The sequence below is a fragment of the Protopterus annectens genome, chromosome 17.part0 (assembly GCF_019279795.1).
Source record: "Protopterus annectens isolate FY-2018-M chromosome 17.part0, PAN1.0, whole genome shotgun sequence".
Taxonomy (NCBI): domain Eukaryota; kingdom Metazoa; phylum Chordata; order Ceratodontiformes; family Protopteridae; genus Protopterus; species Protopterus annectens.
In genome coordinates this window covers 549,626,707-549,653,347 of record NC_056751.1, presented here as the reverse complement: position 1 = coordinate 549,653,347, position 26,641 = coordinate 549,626,707, and the positions used below count along the sequence as shown (strand labels likewise).

General features: G+C 36.7%; 1 protein-coding gene across 10 annotated transcripts in view; it reads right to left on the bottom strand.

Annotated features, from left to right (window-relative positions):
- The window catches only part of BRSK2 (BR serine/threonine kinase 2), a 2,790,504-nt gene that overhangs the window by 355,048 nt on the left and 2,408,815 nt on the right, over positions 1–26,641 (bottom strand). For all 10 annotated transcript variants that reach the window (XM_044059311.1, XM_044059313.1, XM_044059318.1 and 7 more), the window contains one exon: positions 20,577–20,625. In XM_044059311.1, the coding sequence (XP_043915246.1) occupies positions 20,577–20,625 (49 nt within the window). The remainder of the gene's footprint in view (positions 1–20,576; positions 20,626–26,641) is intronic.

Genomic DNA, 26,641 nt, shown 5'->3' with positions numbered 1-26,641 from the left:
TCTCTGTGGAGTCTGCATGTCCTCCCTGCTCCGGTTTCCTCTCACATTACAAAGACATGCATCTGGAGCATTTCTCTCCGGGCTTCCGCTGAAAATTGGTTCATTCCAAGTTGGACTTTCCCGGTTAACAAATGTAAAATAAAATCAATAAAAATAAATATATAGTGAGTATGTCTTGATTATATTGCACTGTCACTGTTTTGTGTTCTTTTTTACATATTTTTCCTCTGAGTTCTGAGAATATTTAGTTGGGTTTCTCAGTGTTGTGACTTACAATTAATCTGGAGGTAGTAACTTTCGTGAGCTCTGACTTATTTACTCAGATTTGTAGTAGTCATTCCTAAACCTTTCCAACTGTAACAAACTACAGAGAAGCAGATTATGTAAACTAAACCTACAGAAATGGATTATGTCAAAATGGGAAGAAAAACACACAACATTTTCTCATTCTATATGAGGAGCAACAAAACCCACACTTTCTGAAATAGTGAGTTTACAAATTGTTCAACTACGTTTACTTTTTCTGTTTCTTTGAAACAAAAACTTTTTTATGCGACAAATGAGTTCTCATCCAGCTGAAAAATCATATAAATTCTTAACAACAGGTGTGCGTTTAAACATCATTCAGCTTCATTACCTGGGAGAGCAAAGTGTTTGCTGCAGGCTGAAGATGTCTGACTTTCTAGCTTTCTGAAAAGAACAGCTACTGAGCAGCGCAAGAAACTGTTAATTTTATAGTTGCACTCTATTACATTCCTTTAAATTACTGAACATCTAAAAAAAAACTATGGTTCGCAAATGAGATCATAAAATTGTACAATGGCATCTTCACTGAAAAAAAATCTGTTGTATTTTTATAATTAAAGTATGAAAATCGTAAAATATTCATGGATTTTAGAAGCATTAAACAAGAATGATTTAGCCCTGCTTAACAGTAAAACAGGAAACATTTCTATCTGCAGTAAAAAGTATTGGTGTGGTTTGTGAAGATAACAAGGAGCATATCTAACACGTAAAAACATGCTAAAGCTTTTGAGAAAAGCTGTCTATTTCTCTTAGCATACCTCTTTTTATTAAAGACAAAGCTTTTGGTTTGCCTTTAGCATTTGCTTATTTTTTCTGCATTTTTCACTAGGATAATTCACATGCAGAACCCCCCCCCCCCCCAAGGTGCTAAGATGTATTAATTTAGCTAGAGAGGTAGCATTCATTACTGATTTGTGGCTATGTCACAACTGACCACTGAAAATTCTGAGATATTCAGAATCTCTCAGTGTGCCACTGTTGCAGTAAGAATCTAGGGAGCTTTGATTTTGGTAGTAGTACATTATGCAGGCAATAATGCCTGGCAAGGTGTTATCAGGGAAATAAGGGCTCACACAAGGATGTTGTGAGGCCCATTACCACAGGTGGAAGGCAGCACCAATCCCAGAAGGACATTACTGAGCTTATGTAATGGACTATGTGTTAAATTGTTTTGGATTTGTTTTTGTTAGTCTATACATTTTTTTATATTTTAGATATAAAATAACTCCACAGCCTAATGTTTCCAGCTTGCTACAGTATATGTAATTCCTGCTTTTGAAAGTATTTTACATCCAAAAATATAATTAAAAAAAAACCCTTAAATACTGTGCAAGGCACTGTAAAACCCCCGATGTTGACTTTAATGAGTAAATGACCATAACAAAATATGGTTGTGGGTTCTTATACCCTTCACATGCCTGTAAAATGCTTCATATAATAGGCTACATATGTTTTATGGATCCTGTACACTAACACAATTTAGAACAAGAATGTTTACAAAAGCAAAGTACTTACTTTAAAATCTCAAATAATTTAGGAGAAAACACTATCTACTAGTACAGACTTTTTTTTACCACATACCAAAATGGGCTTACTGTGAGCGTCAGGCCTCCTTATAACTTCCCTGAATGCCACATATAACATTGTCATGCAGAGGAATATGGAGTTATTCTTTTTTAAAGGACAGTGTTGCAATGGAAACATGATCACACCACTTCTGATACACTACCATCACAGATGAGATTCATGGGTCATGCAGCAGCAAATTAGAATTACTGATCATTTATTTGTCAAAATATGCTGGTGGTGGAAGGAGGGAAGGACTAATTCAGCCTGGGGTAGTACATGAGCAGAGCCAGGTTTTACTTATGTAGTGTTTTAGTAGTGGTTTCAAGTTGGAGATGTTAAAGGCAGATCTAATCAGTAGAGGGATAGAATTTAATTTTTTTAGCAACACAGTATGAGAAAAGATTTTGGCCAGAGGATTTGTGGGGTTTATATATGCTGAGAAGATGCTGTTCATTAGATCAAAGAAGTCTATTAGGGTGATAGGAATGGAGTTTTGGCAAAAAAAACAAAAATAAACAGTCTCCGCAAAATACACGTAAATAGATGTTTAAGAGGAAATGGCAAGGGGGGGGGTCCAAAAAGAATTCTGGAATCTCCCAAAACCAAGGACAGTCCAACAAGTCATAATGACTATTCTAGGGACCTTGTCCCTACCTATTACCCTAGCAGTCCCATTTCCCTTCCAGAAAGTCTGAATTTCTATTTTTCTCTTTGGCAACAACTAACTTCAGATAAATGGGTTCTGAAGATTATTCATCAAGGCTACAGATGGCAGTGGGAGGAAATTCCTCCTTTCCTGTGGGTAATTTCTCATCCACTGGACCAGACCAGACTCTTATTTCCACCCGTCCTTCATCACATGCTGTTTCAGGCTGTAATAGAACCAGTTCCTCTTTCGCTGGTGGGGAAAGGTCTTTATTCAAGAATGTTTTTACTGCCAAAGAAAGAAAATGCTTGGAGACCAGTTCTGGTTCTTTCTTTCCTTAACCTGTTTGTGATCGTGTCCAAATTCAGAATGATGTCATTTCATAACATGTGACCTCGTCTTCCTCATTCATCTTCCTGGTTAACACTAAATTTAAAAGGTGCTTATCATCACACCCCCATTCATCCAGACTTCAGGCATTTCGTAAGGTTTTGTGAGTCTAGATCCCTGCCTTACCCTTTGTATTATCCACTGCACCAACGGTTTTCACAAAGTGTCTAGCTCCAGTTATAGCCCATTGAAGGCTACACAGTATCCACACTTTTCTGTAGTGAGATAACCTTCTTATCTTTGTACAGCCTTTCTCAAAGTGTGTGAAATCTCTTACTTATATGAGACATCTCTTATATAAGCTGGAATTCCAAGAGAACATTCAAAAGTCTTTTTTGACTACATCATACAGAATTGTGTTTCTGAGCTGTCAGCTAGACACCTCAGTTCAAAGAGCTGTTCTTCCACAGGAAAAAAAAATAGATCTTTTTTAAGATCTCTTTCTAAGGTAGAGATTCCCTGAATTAACTTGTCCCATTCATCACACTTTTTGATCATCTCTACCGTAGAGGGACCAAACACTAAATCTCTAATCAAACGAGAATTTAAAATCTTATTTTTAACATCATCTAGAAGGTTCTGAGAATACAGCCAAGCAAACCTCCTTAAAACCATACCAGTGTCCACAGCCCTGTAAGAAGTATCAACAGAGGCATATACAAACACTGCAAACAATGAGTAGTGACCTATACAAGAGAAGAAACCAACTTATTTAAAGTACATTTTTCTTTCTAAGAAGAAAACTGTAGATAAAATATTCCTCGTGCTTTTACTATATGTCAGAATAAATGTTAACATATGAGCCTGACATTTTAAAATTCTGAAATTCAAAGTTGCAGAAGTAATTACTTTTCCCCCATACCTACCAATAATTTTCCCATCCTTAGAAAGAGTAAGATTGGAATTAACTAAGTGCTTAGCAGCAGAGGAGTCAACTACGTCTATAGTTGCTGGGTCAGGTTTGGGAACTATCTGAGGAACTTTATACATCCTATCTGCCTTTTTAGGGACAGCTGGTTGACTGTCAGAAAAATTGCAGGCAGTAAGATACACATTCACTAAAGCGGACAGGATAGGAGGAATGGGTACAGGTTATGGAAAATCCTTGTGTAACAACTCATAGTATTTTTTGAGGGACTGGAAATCTCAGTGTTCTCCCACTGAAAACACTGGAACATTCTAGGCATAGTCTCAGAGAAAGAAACCTTCCACGGGGAGAATCAGAATGTGAACTCTCTTCTGAGTCTGAATCATAAATCTGAATAGAAAACCCTGAATCCATCCCTGCATCTTCCTGTTTAGATTCAGAATCTTGAATCTCTTCAGAACAGTAGGCATCCTTTTTTCCCTACAAGAAGGATCAATAGCTTGAATCAAAGCCTGAGCCAGTCCCGGTAAACTACTCTTATCCAAAGACATTTGAGAAGGAGTAGATACATGCTTGGTTTTCTGTTTCTTTTTACAGGAAAAATGGGACCAACCATGTTACTAATGGCAGCTGCTGCTTCCCCCATCCCCACAAATGGGCACAGCAGTCTGACACAACAAGAAAACCTTCCCTGTTCCCTCTCCCAGGACTGATAAGATTGGTTCTCCCTTGCCCACTGAGGGGGCCCAACCATTGCAGAAGAAGAAGAAGACGTGGCTAACCCCCAGTCAGGGTTGTCAGACGTCCCTATTTGGGTGGAACTGCCCCGGGATCAGCAGCCTGATCCCGAGTCCCGCCCTGCCGGTTTAAATCCCAGGCAGCCTCCGCTTTGTTTTTTATTGGCCCGTATACCGGCATACGGGCCAATCAAAAATCGCTAAACACGGAGCTTCTTGTGTTTAATACGGAAGTTCTGCATTAAACGAAGCTCCGTGTTTAGCGATTTTTGATTGGCCTGTATGCTGTTATACGGGCGCAGGCCAATCAAAACATCGCAAAACAGAGCTACTTCTGTTTAATGCAGAACTGCGATGTTCCGCATTAAACAGAAGTAGCTCCGTGTTTAGCGATTTTTGATTGGCCCGGGCCAATCATAAAAAATAAACACAGAGCTACTTCTGTTTAATGCGGAACTCTGATGTTCCGCATTAAAGACGTGGAAGACCTTTTTCCTTTTTTTTTTTTTTTAGTCTTCACTTACATCTTAAATCTGACAACCCTGCCCCCAGTCCATAGTGGCTGGAGGTGCTACACCAGAGGGAGCCATGGTAAAGGATGAGTGGGCTTTGCCACAAAAAATGGCAGTCACCCACCTGTGGCTGTGGCAAATTGCTAGCCTGCTGTGGTGGCAAAGGCTGTTCGCTTAACTTTTTTGTGGCTAGAGGAAGGACCAACCATAGGTGTGGCAATCTGTTCCATGGTCAATCTGAAAATGGTGCCTCTAGCCTGGGGTAAACAAGCAACAATGCCAGTAAAACTACCAGTCCACAAAAGTTATTTATTGTCAGAAAAAAAAAAACAGTAAAAAGGCACTTTGAAACACTAGGCAGCCCCACAACATTAAAATAAAATATTTTCCTTTGGAAAAATTGTGTTTATCATTACTTTTAAACTGACAGAAATGAGTTCTCAGTTTAAAAGTACATTACGGTCTCAAGATAATCCATTAAAACAGAACACTCCCAGCTTTAAAATAACTTTCTTGAAGAGGGATGTAATAAAACATCAATAAAAAAATACGAAAATGGAAGTTTTTCCCCCCAAATAGAACTTATCTGCCCAGCTAAGGAAAGCAGAAGTGTGTACTCTGCAGTGGCAGTAAAGAAGGGCTTCATGCAAAAAACTTGCGTTTTAGTCAGCTCAGCTGGAACTGCTTACAGTTTGGGTGTGTGGAAGTTCCCCTGAAGCTTTAGAAGCTGGCCATCTGTTATATCCTTGGCTGGATATAACCCATATAGCTAAGGCTACTGCAGCGGTAATCATCATCCCACAATCAACCTATCACATCCCACATTCTGTGAAAAAAGCTGCTACTGACATAGAAAGAATGGAAGCAGAAGAAACCAGCAAAACCTAAATATAAAGCTTAAAAATCAAATATATTCAAAATATCATGCACCATGGAGAATATAATTTATCATAATGGCTTTACCAGGAAATGTATGTGTGAACAATTATGACTTTGCATGTTTTGCTCTTGATGTGATAATTATTTGCACAGACCTCTCAAATTATATTGTCTGGGTAAAACATATCATTTTCGCCATTGCCCTCTATCTCAGGAATACAGATGACCTATAATCCCCTACTACTAAAATTAAATTAACAAGCACTTATAATCATCCTGCTGAAGATGCATACATACAGGACCATAAACTAATTGCCAATGTAATATGATAGTATATAGGCAAACAGCAAATCTGTAGGAACAAACCAAAGCAGAATATTCCATGCAGCAAATTAGCAAATGTAAACTTGTCAGATCAGAACGCCCAGAGTTACTGTTCAATTAAATTAGTTGATTACTTGCCTCATACCACGGAAGGGTGCGTTGAGATATGTGAAGGATACATACCCCATAAAATCAGCTTCACTTAGGAAAGGATGAAACAATGTAACAGTATCCTTCTCTTGAGAAAAAAATGCAGCTCTTTTTAAATATCATATAAATAAAACTACAATTATTGTCTACATATTGTTCAGAAATCCTAGTATAGAAAATAATTTCACATGAGTTTCATACAAAATGTGCAGTGTATTTGATTACAGGAGAAAATATATTAGTTTATGTATACTTTGGATAAAAACAATCAAAACCTATCATTTTTTTGGTGGGGTGGGGGAGATGTGAAATAGCAGGCTCCCTCACTTTTAAATATTTATTGTATTAAAATCATCTACAAACACTAATGTATTTGGATTTTTTTAAAGGATAACCCTGAACATGCAAAATCACATGATACAGTTTTTAATAAAAGATGAAGGACATCTCAACAGCTTGAGTAGACAGTCAATGAATTACAGCACAATCACTGTCTTATTGTATATGCATTTAGCCTGGAAATTGCAGAGAGGAATGTGACTGCAATGCATTGTTAGGTATGTGAATTGTGGCATTTCCTAGTTTGCTGCTTGAATAGCAGATTTACAGGTCAGCTGACTGTCAAGGATATCCAGTAAAGTACTGTGGGTATCTTAGCATTCGGGCAATACCTTTGATAACAGGACTTTGTTGCCATAGATACAGATGCCTCCTCATCAGTAAGATGGCTTTCCTACAAATACTTCACACCTATCACCACTATTTATAGCCAGACTATGCAGTTATCTGCGCACTTCATCCTTGCTCAGAGCAGAGGATTTCCTCACAGAAAGCTACAGGACAGTCAGCTCAAGCTATGTAATAGGAATATATATATATATATATATATATATATATATATATATATATATATATATATATATATATAATTTTTTTTTACTGTAACTGTGTTGGGAAATGTAAATAATTGCTTTTACATGTGCTAAAAAACTGTCACTGTGTTGGGAAATGTAAATAATTGCTTTTACATGTGCTAAAAACAGATGGCGAAGGTACAGATGCAATGCTGATACCTCAGAGAAAAACAGAAATTCTCAATATTTGGCACTATGTCAGAAAGGACTGAACGATCATATTACAACAGTGTGAATCATATGCCTGTAGAATTCTATGTCCTATATATTATGCAGAAGGAAAGTAATGTCTGGGCCTACTTCTGTGGCATATTCAGTACAAAGATATGTGAAAAAATGTATATTTTGATGTGCTCACAAAATGCATGAAAAAAATGCAAATATCTAGAATTGGGGGGGGGTACAAAACAGGCAGTGAATTGACTGTGACGAGCAGCTTTCTGAGTGTGATCACATGATGTTTAATTTCCAAAACAACACACCATTCAGTGCTGCTTCCTAGGTATTAAAAAGTACAGGGAGCTTGCAGAAGTCTGTCAGTGTTAACAGTGTATTCTGTCGCACAGTGCACAGCAGACACTATTTTAACAGCTTTGCTGCAACACGGAGCAAAGTGCTAGAATGCTTTGCACGCACATGTATGCATACCACACTATACTGCAGAATCTGTACTCTTAAAACTAGTTTTGTTTTTGTATCTGCATCTTTACAATAGTTACACATTGTGCAATGGTGTTTAACAACAGTGACACAAGCAACATAAAGCAGCTGGCTATGTATTATAACAATATTTTTTTTAGGTTTGTGTAGCTAGCTAAAGCTATCATGCTGAAATTTTTTTGCCTATGCTCTCTGCTTGCATTCAGTCTAGTAATGTAGTTATGCATTGTCAGTTTTAAACAACTAAATTATATGGACATGTATCTGACAGAACTACTCCATAGGGCATGTTTCTCTGAGACAGAGCCTGCAATGAAGTTTACACATAGTGAATGTTCAAGACCTCCACTCAGTCCTATTTAACATCTACCATAAATCCAGGTGTACCTTTTTATCTATAGTTCATTTTGGAAAAACCATATCTAGGATTGTGAGTCACTTTAAACAGAGAACACAATTTAAAATGCAGCATCAAAGACTAGTTGCCATGGTTACAAATTCCTCAGCAACTTATTTTTATTGCTTTACCTTTCTAATTCTAAGTACTCAGAGTTAGCTGTCAGTATAGACTTGCGATTAAAAAAATATAATTCAAGTATCTTTTTAAAGAAGACCTGAGCAGCTGGGCTTCTTTATATTGGGATATGCTCGATTTACAATAGGCATGCTGACTGGGTGTCTAAGAGTGCACACTTTTAAATATTAATGGGACATTTATTCTTCTTTCGGCTTTTTCCTGGTTAGGGGTCACCACAGTGGATCACCTGTCTGCTCATGATTGGCAGTGGAGTTTTACAGTGTCGAGTTGCCAGCCCGGCGCCCAACCTTCCACAGAAGGCACACACGCACTCACACATAGGGCCAATTTAGTGTGTCCAATCCACCTGCAGCATGTCTTTGGGATGTGGGAGGAAACCGGAGCACCTGGAGGAAACCCACGCAACCACAGGGAGGACATGCAGACTCTGCACAGAAGGCACCCCAGCCGAGGATCGAACCGGAGAACCTCTTGCTGTGAGGTGACAATGCTAACCACTGCACCACCGTGGCCACCCAATGGGACTTTTATTCTATAATTACAAATAATTTAGGAAAGATGAACATCCATTTAAGGGGATTCTCCCTTCAATCTGTTATGAGGTAATTATGACTACCATTTCTTCAGCACACCATTTAAGTCTAATCTTGATGGTCAGTGTGGCATTAGTAGTTATGGCAGAATTTTCCTTGAAGTAAAACTCTGTCACCTGTTTTTAACAAAAAGGTGTCTGTGCACCAATGTCAACCTTCACCTAGCCTACTTGCATGCGATTATTTTTGTACACAAGGCCAAAACCAGTCTCCAGCTGCTATTACTATTGTATAAATTGTTTTGTGCAACACAGAAAAGCAGTCACACCATATGCAATTATCTAGGACTGTCCTTAGTTAGAAACCAAAACCAATTAGAAACTAAAACCAATTCCCTTACATCCTTCAAGACCAAGCACAGAGTTGATGCCACCAGCTTACTGCAGATGCTTGTAGTTTAACTAGCTCAATGTTTTTAGGAGCCATTTTAAGCAGTTTTATGTTTCTCTCTCAACTGTATTTCTCAGTAACTCAGTGCAATATATAACTGTGAATCCATGATTTATACCACAAAACATTAAAAGAATTACATTATGCTGTAATAATACTATGTTATATAGTAATTTATGGTGGCAGCTTCACTTTTATCATTTTGTCATTGTGCTTTCTGTGTGTTAATAGCGAACTGTCCAAGTGTTTCATACTTTTTGTTGCTGCTTTTATGGCACAGGTAATAGATGAAAATGATCCTTAGACAGTTCAATTACTTATAAAATAAATCACTTTTTCAATAATTGTTTTGAGACATGAAGTCACATTAACACTATATAAGTAAAATAAATTAAATAAATCCCTTTTAAATAGAGATGCATATCCTTTTGAGAGACAAAGTCACAATGACACTATATATTTATTTTTTGATTGTGTTTACTAATTTCAGGAGAGCAGATAACTATAATTTTTTACAGCTATATTGCAAATGTCAGTTTGCTAATTTTTTCAATTGGCTATTCTAGCATGCATTTGACCCTATCGACACACATCAATATCTCAATAATGCTGCATGATATTCATACAAAATTTACAGGGCAAGTCTCTTGGATGAATAGTCATATACAGAACACTGCATGACTTAATAGCAAATAGGGAAAACAAAGCACAGAATCCTATATTTGCATGCCTGTGAGAATTAGTGAAATATGTGCATGTTGCCATAACATTTAAAATGATCATTTTATAATAAAACATTATTAACATGACTCCAATATAAGCTTGGATCAGCCTGAAAGGTGACAGGTGAATATGCCTGTTGCTAACTAGATATCTTCAGGTAATGAACTTCTCAGTATATGAGCCTGAATTTGGGATTGGGATAATCATGAATCCATTCATAAAATAAAATCCTTATTCATGATAAATTTCTAAATATGTTAGCTAAATTCCCACAAAGAAAAACACCTTTACAGTGGGTAGGATTTCCATTATTTCATCTATTACCTGGAATACTTATAATGTTGAGCACGACCAACAATTCCTTCACCTAATAAATGCTTACACTTGGAACAAACAGTCAACTTAGTTACCATACGGGTTCTAACACTCCAGAGCTTGTCCAAATCATCACCATTGCCTGCACTACTCTTAAAATATATCCACCCAGTCAAATCTGATCCTTATTCAACTATCCTCTCTATAAAGATTTTTTAACTCAGTGGACATCTTGGAGTTCATAGATTTAAAAGGCAAACCAACTAAAATTTCATGAAAAGTTCCCAAAATTCTGCTGTAATGTTTCTACCTGTCATACAGTGTCTGTGGCTACCTATTCTTCAAAACTTTATTCACATCTACTGAACAGCACAAACCATGCAATCTTGATCAGGATGGTATATTATGGGAAATTCCAAAATAAAACCACTGTGATGTTCTATACACATTAATAAAATCTAAAATAAAAGCAACTCATTACTAAATGTCTACAACAAATCAAATCTAACAATATAAAGGACTCTATCAAAACTAAAGAACCAAAAAACATCCCCAGGAAAGTCAAAGCTAAATGTGACTTGAAAACAGAAACTGAAACTAAGATTATTTATAAATCCTTCTTTAACTACATTAGAAAACTAAGAAACAACATCCAACAATGTTCTGAGCTAATTCATGATGATATCTACTCTGACCCTAAGGATTTTGTTGATGTACTAACTGATACATTTAGAGATAACTTCACATTGACAGCTCATGTGATTACAATGTAGCAAACTTTAACTGCCCTATCCAAAGCTAAAAGTACACAGCCATGGGCCTTAAGTAGCTCTACAGAATATATTTCTGAGGTTTGGCATCTATTCTCATATCTTCATCCCATTCACTCCTGGCCTATAATTGTCTGACTTTATGGATAACTGTAAGCTGGGTGCTAGTTCTTAACCCTGTGACCTACAATTGCTGCAGCATGGGTTAAACTACATTATCAATTGCTGCAAGGACATTGGTTTTAAACGAAATGTGAAAAATGTTATAAAGTTCATTTTGGAAAACAAAACTATTCTATATCACAGATTTTAGCTGACAAAATCCTCAAAGAAGATATTGCAATAAGGGCTCTAACCACTTTTGTTGATAATTCCTTATCATTTGGCCATCATGTCTTCACTGTAGTTCAGATATTCTTCTGTTTCAACTAGCTTCCAAAGGTATCTCCTCTAGATCCAAAGAAATCTTAAGTCTCCCTTTACTCATCTCTTATCAAGCTCATTACTGAATATAATGCTGCTTTTGGCACGTATTTGTTGAAATAATTATTATTATCACTGATGCAACTGGTCAATACACAATACATCAAATAATTTTCATCTTGAACCACATTAATCACATAAAAAGTTTGAATTACAATGATAGCAAATGTAAATATATAGTGCCACGTGCAATTGTAAGACTATACCTACATAAATACTCCATAATTTAAAATAAATAAATACAACTCCTCAACCTACAGTACAACATATATCAATATATCAAAAACATCACTTTTTTACATGGGGGCTCTGTCTCCACAACCATATAATTTATATATAACAACCACTGTTGCACGACTATGAACAAAGGTAAACAACCAGTAATTATGCTACAGTTGATGAGTTGTAACTCAACTGCAGCATAATCTGATTGAGTTAATCACTAATGATTACTGTAGTAAAAGATGGCCTCAACAAAACAAATGTGCAATCAAACAAAAGTCAACCTTTAAAATATATCACTCAACTTGAGAGATCTTAGAGATTCCTAACTATAAAGATCAATGGCCTGAAAACCCTCAGTTACCCAGACTGATTGACAACCCTCTCCCTGTAATTGGTCTCTTATAGACTCATCCACGGTCATTTGTGTCTAGCTTTTTGAGATATGAGAGACTCAGCATTCACTGACCTCATAGACCTATGCAAAACAAATGGTTCCTCAAATACTGAGTTAAACAACATAACCCTTCATCAGCAGATACAGTGGTATGATAGAGTCATATCTCAATCGATCCTTTCCTATTCAAACAAACTTTCACTACTTGATAAGCAGAGTAGTACCCTTGCCATCTTCAAGTTAAACTGCAATAACTGGATGGGTGGTTTCAAATGTCTCTCCTGGCTTTATTTCCTTTGTTATGGTTGTCTAGTAATTACCTCTGAACTTATGAACCAGTGCATACCTTCATTGTGTTATTCACCACGTGATTATGATACTGTCTGGTTTTAATCTTCTGACTGTACTCTTTTCTTATTCTAAGGTTACTGCTCACAACTCTTTCCTATTAATGAGTGGGCAGTATTCTTTGAAGGCCATACTTCTTGAATGTTGAAGCATCATAAGATAAGACTCCCTATGCATGTCCAAGATGGGATTACAGAGGAGAACTTTCCCCATAAATAAAGTATAAGAATAAGGACACATATAAACTGTTTTGCAGTGGCTGTAAGTACTGGATAAAGACCCTGTATAAAGCCAATGGCTTACTTCCAAAGATGTTTTAGAAACCATTATGCCTGTCTTTTACAAATTCTTACACTGGACTCCATTAGAATGCAGGGAGACTGGAGACCAGACAATAAACTTACAACTCTCACAGAGGAAAGTACCTGTTAGTGACTGATTAAGATGTTTATGAATTTGGATAATAAGGGAAACAAAACTACTATGAACCAACATGCCCCCCAAGCTTTGGTCTTGTTTATAAGAAACAGAAAGAGCTGTATTTAATATCCTGGAAAGTTCACAATCTCTAACCAAAAATTGCCAATGGTATCTAAGTAAATCCATTAGTTTATCACTAAGGACATTGTAAGCTGTAACAAAATATATATTTCATTTATCTCGTGATTAACTCTCATGTCATTATTCAAACTATCCTGTTCCCCCATAACTTTCCAAAATGCTTCCATAACTGCATCATATGCATATCCCCTAGTTAAAAACATCTGAACAGTCCTCTTAACTACATTAAAAAATCCAATTAATTACTACATATCCCGTGTAAATGCAACTTTTCCCCATAGAGCAAAGAGGAAATTAGATGAGAAGGATAACAACTATCTCCATGTAGGTACTGCCCACCACCCCAATATACCCTATGTATAGTAGTTCTTATTTCTCTACTACTTAGGCCTTTGCAAGTGTAGATCCAAAAAAACAACTTCTTCTCCACACTGAAGACCATCAAAAACCCAATTGCATTTATTCTTCTGTAAATCCTGAACAAACTAATTAACCTCATTATTGCCATCATGACAAATAAATATTAAATTATCAATGTACCTAAAATAACGCATAACATTCTTATTCATAAAGTCTCGATTATACAAATATTCAATTTCAAACAGGGCCATCATTAGATTTGCATACATGAGGGCAAACGGAGCCCCCATGGCTGTTCCCTGAAGCTGATGCTAAATATCATTATTAAATACAAAAATATTACTAACAAGACAAAAATGTAGTAACTTGATAAGACACCTCGAGAGGAGGGTGTCACTCAAAAAGTAATATAATGCCCATATACCATGGTCATATTTAATGCTAGTATAGAGGCTCTTGACATTTAATGTTATCCAATAAATGCCTGTAGTCCATCTAAGTTCAGAAATTTTATCTGAAAAGTTAAACGTATCCCCGATATATGACGGAAGTTTAATTACAAAGGGTAGAAGACACTGATATAACAAAAGGTCAGTGCTGTGTAAAAACTATTTACAAGCTGAAATAATCAGGTGACCGGGGGATTGTTTAGGCTCTTATGAACTTTTGGTTAGCAATACTGCAACCCACAACTTTAAACTTTTTGTCCACATCTTCCTTCATACAATAGTCCAACGTATACCCTTTGTCCAACAGTTTCTTATATCGTGATAACTCTTCATAGTAAGCCTCAGTACTAATTTTTTCATTACCAGTTTGTTCCCTTAAATGTTGATAACACATTTGCATATATTGCTAATATTACACATAACAGACAGGAGACCAGAGCCTTAACATACTGCATTTTTTGATGGCACTGGGAAACTTGCCATGTCATTTATGAACAAAGTCTTATTTATTTTACTCCAAAGGATGTAAACATTGCACTGGAACCTATATGCAGTCCTGCTATCATAAACTGATTTCTTTGAGGAAGAGTGGCACAGGATTTGCTGTCAGGAGTTAAAAATAGACGTTTGAATGCTGTGGTGAAAAGGAGAACTGCTTGAAGACTGTATGGCTAAATATCGCCAAAATGATGTCTGATACTCAAAAGTGAAATTCAAGTGTTCTTTCTCAAAAAAAAAAAACTGCTATAATAAACTAAGATCACTTTTTTGCAAAAGGACTCTACTTGGCCATGTCTCTCACACACCTGTAATGTATATACACTTATTCTGAGACTGTTGTACCATAGTGTAAGAGAAATTCTGTGAGATACTGCTATCATGGATGTATTACATGACAAAAAAAAACTGCACCTGCACTTCTGCATCAACACACACACACATCTAATAAACTAATGCAATTTATCTTTGATGCCTGTGAACAAGTGGATGTGTTTCCCATAAAACAAAGATTTTATACAAGAATTTCACAATGCCTTGAGTGACAGAGGTATCAGTAAGATGACAAAATTCTGCCCACAGGAGCAATTTGACTTATCAAAATCATTTGGCCTGCCTTCTGAAGACAAAGGCTCACACTTTTTAATAGTGATGACTATGCTGGATAAAGAATCAGATGAAATCTCTGTAAATAACTTACAATCAATGAGAAAGGAGGTGGAGGACATACACAGTTCCTTTTCATTCTTCAAGGGCTAGATTGTTACATGCAAGCCAGTGACTGGCAAACTGTGCAAATTTTGTAGGAAAAAGAAATATAATTCAAGAAGGTGCATGCTTCCATAGATGTGTATGCCCCTCTTTGATGAACAATTCAGAGGAAGCATTATTTGGCTGCCTGATATAGAAGTGTCTCAGAAGCTACAACTTGAAGACTGACTGACTTTGGAAAAATCAAGACAAATCACCACAGAGGCAGAATTAGTTAATAATCAAAGTGATAATTTAAACATGTCAAATGCTGTGTGTGAGGTAAAATGCAGGGATAATAAGATTAAAGCAAAGCATAATTCTGGACAAAGTAATCAAACGCATGATATACAGTGTGAGAGTAAGCTTGGCAAATAGATTAGGTACCAAATAGAAGCAATCAACAAAAAGGCAAAACAAACCAGCTGTAACCACACACACACCAAGGAGTCCCAAATGAGTTCAAACAAATAAAATTTAACTGAACTGAGCGCTTTCATCTAGTATAACATAGACTTCATCAGAGTTAGTACAACAGGTGAAACGAGCTCCATATATACGATACAATTGATTAGTCACATGACAACAAATCACCATGAAATAAATTGTTAAAACATCAATTAAATAAACCCCCGAAAGGAAAAAAAATGCTATTTAAATAAAAAATAATCCCTCAGAAATATTCAAAAAATCCTATCACATATAAAATTTAAAATTCCACTACATATTAAACTAAATAAGATTTCAATTTTAAAATACTAGAAATTGACACCTGGTCATTGTGTCTAAGAAACTTACAAGCATCCAACTTCAGTTGCCAAAATAATTCTTTGGCCTCTAGTAGATCTTCCCACGGACCACCCCTTGGGTTAGCCACCACACAATCCAGACCAAAAAACTGGAAGCTATGATCGGGATTAACAGCAATGTGTTTTGCAAGGGACTTATTCAAATTGCTTTTCCTTATACTTAAACTATGTTCGTAAATTCATTCCCTGACTTTTCTTTTAGTTTTACCTATATAAAAACAAAAGCATTTTAGACATTTAGCAAGATAGTACCCCTAAAGTATTACATACTTCTAATAATATTAACTAATAACTGTTAATGGGTAATTTATCTTGCTAAATGTCTCTGAGCACTTGCAGCCACCTCCATCAGTACTTCAGATGTAAAACTGTTAATCAAACATGGGTCATTAGGGCCGTAAATAAAGCTTTATCCCTCTACACCACAGCACTGCTACAGATTTGAGTTTTGGGTTTATGTGGGATGGTCCGTACATAAATAGCAGAGCAGTGGGAGGTGAAATGGGCTTGACTGGTACAGTAAATTATGTCCGTGTAAGAATGATTAAGTTGGTCTGCTTAATTCTAAACTAGTAAAATACTACATTTATGGCTCAGCTGAAGGCACTGTCATGCTTACAATGAAATTAAATACCATGAATGTGTGCCACTGTGTCAAACAGATTGTTACAGTTTTAGCTGCAGTAACAGGAGTGGAGAAAAGCTTTTTTTTTTCAATTTTTGTTTTTTGCTACTCAACTTTGAGTTGTGGGGACATCAGTTAGAGGATCTACTCAGGGTGCCAAACCAGATGAGGTTTTGCTGCAGACAGTGGCACACAGTTTGTCAAGCGAGTTCCAACAGTTTAGTGCTAGTTATGGTTTCACCCATACTACAAAGTCCTCATTATCTGCAATCAAATGGTGAAGCCCCGAGAGAGCAGTGTTGACAGGCAAAAAGATATTAAGCCAACCAGAGCCTCACAGAGTTCTCATATCCTACTGAGCTACTCGGAATAAATGCTACCAGTGCAACCCCTTCACAGTTAATTCTTAGGCGACACCTACAAAGTGACATGCTAATGTGATGAGTCAAAACTTCAGCTTAAAACTAGTCTATATCACAGAGTTAAACAAAATTATCAAAGAGCAAAAGCTTTGTACAAAAAAGTTGTAAAACCAACATTATTCTGCATAATTGGTGCCAATTCTTCAACTAGGCGTATTGTTTCTTTTAAAATTAGAAGGGCAGAGGCTGGACACAAAAGGTATTTTGGCATAGGAAAAAATGAACTGAGGTTCTACATTGTGTAAACTAAAGATGGTGCCATAATCAAATGAAATTGGAGGCATATTCAGACTGATGACCCTTAGTCTGAATGCAGTATTCCAGTAAACCAATTGAATGGGTTAAAGCCAAGGATAACCATGTCCAGGTCCAACAAGGATGTTCCATCATCTGATGAGCTACCAACCAAATATTTAAAATAAAGGTAGAAGTTGAAATCTTGCCTTGTGAATGACCGACCATATTCAATCCAGCTGAACCAATCAAGTGTGACTGTTCCAGATCCAGTCAGTGTTGTTTTGTCTAGTGACTGTACAAATGATAATACTATACATCATATCTTATCTCACAGTTTTCCTTCCATGGGTCATAATTCTATTGTGAATTTCGGCTTCTGTGCTACATGTGTAAACAGACATGGGCATGAGGTCAGAATACTGACTCAGTATCGAAGATGTGATACAATAATGGCTAGATAAGTAATCATATGGTTTTGTAACAAAAAATATCATATTTGTCATGCATTTTGAAATGTTGTTCATATTAATCATATTTACTTTCACAATATGCACTGACTGGACCAGATCAGAGTTTTAAATGTCTAGTGCATCAGAGTTGCACCTGTGCACTTTTTGTCTACATAAAAATTCTTTGAGGGGAGATGTGATGATAAATGAAGCAGAGCTGCTACAGTCTGTATATGTAGTGTTATTATGTACTATAACCATTGCCACTTTAAAACCAACTCTAGGCTCTAAATGTAATGCATTATGGGATATTGACAGCATTACCATTTTAAAACTCTGTGTATCCCATAATCCATTGCATTTAGAGCCTAGAGTCAGTGTGTGCAACATGACTGAAATGATATCAGTGTTTCCATTATGTGAAGTTTTGTTCAGAATAAAAGTTGCATATCTGATTAAATTGCTAGTACTTTTTGCAATTCCTAACACTACTGCCAACAGTTACTGGGTTACCATTAATGTGCATCATGACACTAGCACATCTTTGTTACAATGTTTTTAGCATAGTAGAAAAAATGCAAATGCTATTTTTTCATGAAAAAATGAAAAGTATGGTTTCTGAGCAGTGTATCAAACGACGGGGGAAACGTTAGACATATCATATAAATGAGCCTCTTATGAATTCCATTTAATTCACAACAACAAGCTACCAGTTATACAAGAATAAGACTTCATTGGAAAGAGCAAAAAAGCCCCACATTACAAATCAGTCTAAGTCACTGACAGAATGGTATGGTAAGAACATGACTGCAGCTGTATTAAACATACAAGATTGCTCTAAACTTGATGAAGGTGAAATACAGAGAATGCAATTTCATTAGAGGATGATCTCTGCAAATTTAGTTGGGGGGTCACAATTGAGAAGGCATGTTAAGATGATGAAGAACATGCCAGCTTTAAAAAAAGACGTTTTATTCCAGATTATTTTCATTATTTTTTCCACGTCATTTTATTAATATTCCTATAAAATACTTGTTAATCATGAAAAAAATTATAGAATTTAGAAGGTCCAGTCACTTAAAATTGGCTTTAGACAAGTAACCCATGTTACTGTCTGCATTATAAGCATTTTAAAGATACATCGGAATGTTATGCACAGGGAAAGTGTAAAGTAAAAATCTGATAAAGTACATGGTTTCTGAGAAATATACTGTGAGGTAATCATTATGTAAAATGTTTCAGCAATATTTAGATCAGAGGGGAAGACAAATGATAATCCCTGATATTGCTCATGTTTACATATGACTACATGCATAAGGAACTGAACATGAGGGTTGTTTCTTGTGAAATATTATGTGGGATCCTCTCTGTATGATGAGCAAAAGACATTTTCCCCTGATTGCCAATACAATACAGTGCCTTTAAACTGTCACTCAAAATTACCTGCTATAGATCAACTTAATCAATACACAAGATTATGGATACTGTTTGGATTCCATTTCACTGGCCCTACACAGATGTTTAAATCCTTCATGTCACCAACTGGTAATCTTTGCTACAAAGCATAACATGTTTTACTGAAATGCATATGCATGTGTACCTTATTTGTAAACTTCCTCATTGCTTATGCTTTGGTGATATGCGAGACAAATGAATATGGCTTTTATCTGATTTACACAAACAGGTTTTTATGGCAGACAAAGATCACTTGGCACATCAGGTCATTAGTTAATAGAGTTAATGCTGCAAAGAAACTCGGCAAATAACTCAGCAGAATATTTGAACTAAACATTGTTAAAAAAGATGCTCTGTCTGCATTGTACTGTATGCCACCTCAAGAAGGTGGCCAGGACACAAGCCGACTTCTGCCTGATGCTGAATAATGCGCAGGTGAAGGGTGAGCTATGTTTGTAGAAGAATATAATAAATGTACAACCAAGCAGGTTCCCGAATGCCCAATTCTAAATCTGATTTAATAAATAAAGGGTGCAAATTATGACAACTTCCCCTCACAATCCATCAAAGATCAGACTATGCTAGATATATTACAATTTCAAAGGCCATGATCTGGCTTCACGTGGCAATGGGACCAAGGACAGATATTTTTAAACACAATATGCAACACTTTCTGATTCACCACACTTGTTACTGTTACCAGAATGATAGCACCAAAGTGTCTGCAGCATTTTACGTTTTATAAACATTTCTGGCTATACATGGCGCTTAAAATGTTAGAAGACATAACTGTTCCTTGACTACATTTGTGGGACTACACACACTTAAATGCAAAATTCCTGCTGCCCATCACTGACTTAATGGGTATATTCTGCAAGAAAATCTTCAAGGAAGCATTGTGTCCAAATATTAATTCAAAAATTAAACTGCAAATATCTATATATGTGTGATAAAGATTTTATGTTTTTGCCTCAAATAATAATTGACATTTTATACAAAGGGCTGCTAGATGTGTCTTTCAATAAGCATCATTTTTAAAACATAGAATTAAATTATACATGCAGCATATTTGTCGAAGTTAGCAGTTACATCAGTAAAATATGACAACACTACTGTGGTATTTTGCACAGCTGTATTTCTCGCTACATCATCACCAGCACTATTAATGCAAATATTGGGTGCATTGTTTCTTTTGAACTATAAAAATAAAGTATTACTTTTACTTACTCTGGGGAAGACTCTGGCGTTAAGCTTGACATCTCTTCTGGTGTAGGTACTGGACAGAGAAAAAAGGTGATTGCATTTCAAAGTGCATATTTTTTTTCCTAAGTACCAAACCCTTCCCACACCCCTTAAAACAGAAAATAATTTCTGCAAAGTGTTAAACACTAGCTTTTAGGAATATAAAATTGTAAAACATTTAGCACAATCTAACTGTTTTTGAGTAAGGATTCATAAATGTGAGTAAGTCTGGAAAGTGCTCTTAGAAACAATAATTAACCTTGCTGAGTATTCTTTAAAATAGAAAAAAAAAAAACTACACCAATGTGAACAAAAATCATTATTCAGTTTTCTTCTTCATGAAAACTTTTAAACTACATATTTTTCTTTATTAATATCATGGAGACAGTATATACTATTACATTATCATCACCAGAAGGATACTGCCTAGTGTCTTTACTTATATTCCCTGTTTCTGAATACAATCTATAATTGTATACAACCTTTAATAGTTAAAGCATTGCATTATGGGTATTCAGCTGAGCACTAGCATTCTTCAAGTGTGCTAACATTTTCTGATCAACTACAGACTTAATTCTACATAGCAAGCAGAACACATTTAAGGAAGCTGTTACTGAAATTAAATAAAAATATCAAATACAAAGGAAATCTTCAAAATTTCAGCTTACATTCTGTCTCACATGCATTACTTTCAAGCAGGCATAAATTCTAATTTCAACATTAGGCACTCCACATAAAACAAAACACTCTGATAATGTACAACATATTGTTAATTTTAAAAATAAGGCATGGCAATCTTATAATTTAATCTTCTTTATTAATATTGCTGGCATAGTATGCAATACCAATTTGTTATCTAGTGAAAGAAACATCAGAATGCTGCTGTTTAACAATGCCTAGTGTATTCACTGTGCGTTTCTACTTCAGAGCAACATTTTCCAGAGTTGAAGCAGTGTGCTAAGGCTAGTGAAATAAGCAACACCATGTTTATATGTTCTGCATTTTCTGATCACTTTTTGATGAGAGTGATTATTTAAATACCCATAACATGCTGCTTGAACTGCTAAGAATTTCATTCTAGTACAAAATGCATTATGAAGCAGACACTGTAAAGCAACACCTTTCTGGTGTACCTGGATTTACAATACATTATATCTATTATTTCCACAACATTAAAAAAGAAAATAATGTTTTAGTAACAGAGAGTTAAGAGGTGTTCTGGTTTTCAATTGCTAGTATCATATGTACTAGCCTTTTGTGATTATTTTATTACTTTTAGGAGTGAATTTAAGTGTAAATGTGAGTGCAAGACACAGCATATATTCTACTATGTATGCAAAGTAAAGAAAAAGTGTGTGTGTGTGTGTGTGTGTGTGTGTGTGTGTGTCTATATATATATATATATATATATATATACATATATATATATATATATATATATATATATATATATACATATATATATTTATATATATATATATATATTTATATATATATATTTATATATATATATATATATATATATATATATATATATATATATATATATATATATATATATAATATGGAAGTTCATAGCAATGTTTCTGATCCTGCTCTGACACCTTTCACACAAGCATATAAAACCTGATGCTAAAGCTATTATAAATTGAGTATTTCTTGAAGGATGTAGTAAAGAATGTGCTATCCTATACATCTACGATTCTTCTGATTTCATTACAAGCATTAAAGTAGTAGCATTCTCTGGGGATGATACACTTGTCACTTTGGATGTATGTTCCTTTTAATCGGTTTCTCTTCAGGAGCTTGTAGTATACTGGTGTAGACAAAAATTAACTGATCATACTAATTTCTCACATTAAAAGATTCATTTTATTTGTTGGAATCTGGAAATTGTCAATCAGCATAGCAATGTAGATATGGGGACACTTATGGCTATCTTGTAATTTAGTTGGGAAGGACATCATATTTATAATTCCATTTTTTGGCAGAATATTAAATGCTTTATCATTTTACTGTCATTTTTTTGATCTGGTCATGTAGTGTTGTTCATCTTGAAAACATGCAACACTAATCAGCTCCACTGAACTGTTTTTAAACTATACAGCTCATGCTGAGTATGAAAACATTACCCTTTTGGAGTTAATAGTTTATAAGAATGAGAGCACTGCACAGCGATGCTTTGGCATTTTTCAGTGGCCTACTGTCATTATTATATAAGAAAGGAATGTGCCCTGTTTCTGTCAGAAAATAATAGCAGTAAAAGTATGGCTATTCATTTATCTACAGGTACATCATTGGATGACCGATGTGAAAAATAAATCTATCCATACATAACCCTTGTTTCCCATTTTGCACACAGGGTCGGGGTTTCACTTCAACAGTGACAATCATCTAGAGCCAAGGTTTACATTGCCAGGTGGCTAGTCCTGCCGTGGTAGTTCTTCAATACCACACACACACACCTATGTCCAATTTAGTGTGTCCAATCAACCTACTGTATGCCTTTTGAACATGGGAGGAAACCCACATGAACACATGGAAGGCACGCAGACTCCGCACAGAAGGCATCCCATCTGAGAATTAAACTAAAGAAATTCTTGCTGTGAGGTGACAACACTATCCACTGAGCCATCCAAATGTGAAAAATAAATGACTGTGCTTAAACATTATTTTCTGACTAGGGTTATTTGATGAATATAGTTTCCAAAGGTACTGAATATGTTAGGGGTCGCTATGATACTGCATATGCTCTACATCCTGATGTTATGCGTAATGATGAGCAGGCAGTTCTTAGTCAATCACAGGCCATGGTGGTCACAATTAGTACAGTTATGAAATGTACTTATTTTGTACTCATTTTCCCCCAGAGCTTGTTGATCATCAGCCACCTCTTGGCCCATTCATTCCCTATCACAGGGGCAACAGTCAACTGGGGAGGGCCATCATTCAAACAACCATCTGGGGTATATGTTGATTTTTTTTCTTCATGGGGCTCTATACTCATGCAATCAGGTAAGCACCAGGACTGTATACAGTGGGCTGTGTGCAATGGATTTCCATTTCCACAAAAGATGTTTTCTTTAAGCAGCCCTCCCCCTTTCTCAAAGCACAGGAGGTGATTTCCCAGTCTCCAGTATGGAAACCGTACCTGCGCAGTGTGCTTTTGAGAGTGTGTAGCTCTGTCCACCTACTGGCAGAGACATGTTGGCCAGTCTCCTTTTCTCTTCCCTGCCTGGTTCCTCTTGTCCTGGAGGATGCTGACTGAACTCAGGTTGTCTGGGTTGCAGCCAGACTCCATCCCTTTGTACAATGCAGCCATACTTCTAACTGTATTATTGAATCTTTAAAAAGAACTGGCACATACCGATGGCTTAAAAAGAGATAGAGAAAGTGGTTTGCTCTACACATGTATTTGTGCATAAAAGAAATACCACCCTAGGAAATGTAATATTTCATAAAGTGGTGATTTTGACTGGGACCAGTAATATTCATAGTGTAAGGAGTCATGGCCCATATCCTTGTAGCATGTGTGGACAGTGTATGCATCTTAGTGTGCATACAGAATGTACATATGGTTCCGGTGGATATTTTAACTGAAATACTACACAAGTTATATATGTTGTAGAGTGTCTCACTTGTTCTGCTTTTTATGCAGGCAGAACACTTGAAAATGATCAGAAACAGTATATGAGCATGCTTATGCAGTTTGAATGAAAAATATTAATAATGATGTAGCAGAACATGCACTGAATTAAATATCATTTAATAAGTTTATATTTTATGTTATAGAACATGTCACTCTCTTTATTGGGGGTAATACTGAGAATGGACTTTATTGAGAATGACCTTTACTGTAGAGAATATCATTGGCTAATACTTTCTATTTTGACAAGATACCAGGTTTAAAAGATGCTATTAAATGCAATTTAAAGCAGAAAAATGAAAAAGTATAAGCTGTTATAATGGTGAACTACAGCAGTAGGGCTAGCCACCTGGTGGTGTAAACCTTGGCTATAGAGGACTATAACTGTTGAAGTGACACCCTGACCTCATGTGCAAAAATGGGAAAAAGGGATTGTGGGTGGATGGAAGCTGTCTTAATGAGTTATGGGTTTCATTTTTTAGATTTGTCATGTGATACTAAGTAATATTGATTTAATCACTCTGATTGTCATATTTAGTCTGGTGAAGTGACAGTTCATAGGTTCATAGGTTCATAGGTTCGTAGGTTCGTACTAGGCTATCTGCCCTAGGGCATTTATAAGCCTAGCCAGAGTGTGTGTGGCTTTCACCACCCCTTAGGATAAGAATACTACGCCCTTTTAGGGTTTAGTTTACTGTGCCTCTGTCTAGTAGTGACACAGATATGACCCCCAGGGTAAATCTACGATCTCCCATCCACTCGTCAAGATTTCTCTTGAATAGAGTCAGTGAGGGGCTCTGCCTAACATGGATTGGGATTCTGTTCCAGAGTGTAGGGAGCCTCTGGGTTATGAATCTGTCCCTCCAGCACGTCCTATTTATTTCTGTGTTGAGGTTTAAGTCTCTTGCTCTCGTGGCTCTGGTGGATTTGGATTTACTAAGGTGGAGCATGTCCATTAATTCCGGATTGGACATGGCCTTGTACATCAGGCACAGATCACCTCTGAGTAGGTGGTATGCGACTGAATAGAGCTGGAGTTTTTTCAGTCGGGCAGCATATGACATATGTTTAAGACCCTTTATCCTCTTGGTGAGGAACTTTTGGGGTCTTTCCAACTGCTGCAGGTGACGGGTAAGATACATCCCAAATGGGGCATTGTACTCAATCATTGGCCTGATAAGAGAAGAGTACAGGGGCACAATGACCTCTCTTGATCTAGATGTGAAACTCTTCATGATAAGGTGGGCAATATAGAAGGTCTTCCTAACCACTTTGGCAATGTGAGTGTCAAATGAGAGGTTACTGTCAACCTGGGTCCCAAGGTCCCTGATTACCTCTTCTGTACTTAATGGATTACCACCTATGTGGTAATTTGTGGGTACCTTGTTTTTCCCCAAAGGGTATGACTATACATTTTTTGGCATTCAGCTTAAGGCCATGGCTCTGGCACCAATTATCCATTTCTATGAGGCCTCTCTGAAGGATGTTTGTGTCCACTGGAGTATCAATTATGGTGCCCAGTTTGCAGTCATCTGCGAACTTTGTCAGCCACAATCCTCCTATGTTTGCCTGTACCTCGGAAAAATAAATGCCGAACAAGAGGGGTCCCAGGACTGAGCCCTGTGGGACACCACTTGTGACTGGCTTAGAGTCTGACATAGCTCCAGCAACTCTGACCCTGTGGGTTCTGTCCTTGAGCCAGTTTGCAACCCATCTTGTGACATATGGGTTTACATTTAAGCTGGTGAGTTTGTCTATGATGCCCGAGTGGGGGATTGTGTCAAAGGCTTTTGCAAGGTCAAGGTAGGCTGTGTGAACTGCTTTACCCTCATCAATGGCCTTAGTGACTGTTTCAAAAAAGTCGATCAAGTTCAAAAGGCAGGATCTGCTTTGACAAAGCCAAATTGGGTAGGATCCAATGTCTGTAGATCCCCAATGTCTTTGTTTATGAGTTCCATAATGATCCTCTCCATAGCTTTGCAGACCAGGCTCGTCAAGCTTATGGGGCGGTAATTTCCAGGGTCCATAGAAGCACCGCCTTTGTGAAGTGGTACCACTGTCGCCGTACGCCACTCTTTGGGTACGTATCCTGTAGTAAGGCTAAGATTAAACAGCAGCCTTATGTGTGGGTTTAGTTCCTCTTGGAGTTCATGTAGCACACAGCCCGGGACACAGTCCGGTCCCATTGATGCTGTGTTTTTAGCTTTAGAGAGGGCGGCTCTCACCTGGGCATTTGAGATATTAGGGAGGCTACACTGTGCTGGGATAGTTATTTCTCCTTTTGGGGGGGAGGGGGAGGAGAAATTTGCACTGAACCTGTCTGCCAGAATGTTGGCAATGTCAGTGGGTTCAGTGTATTTTGTATCATTTTGGACTAACTCTGAGCATATCTGGGAGTTTCCAC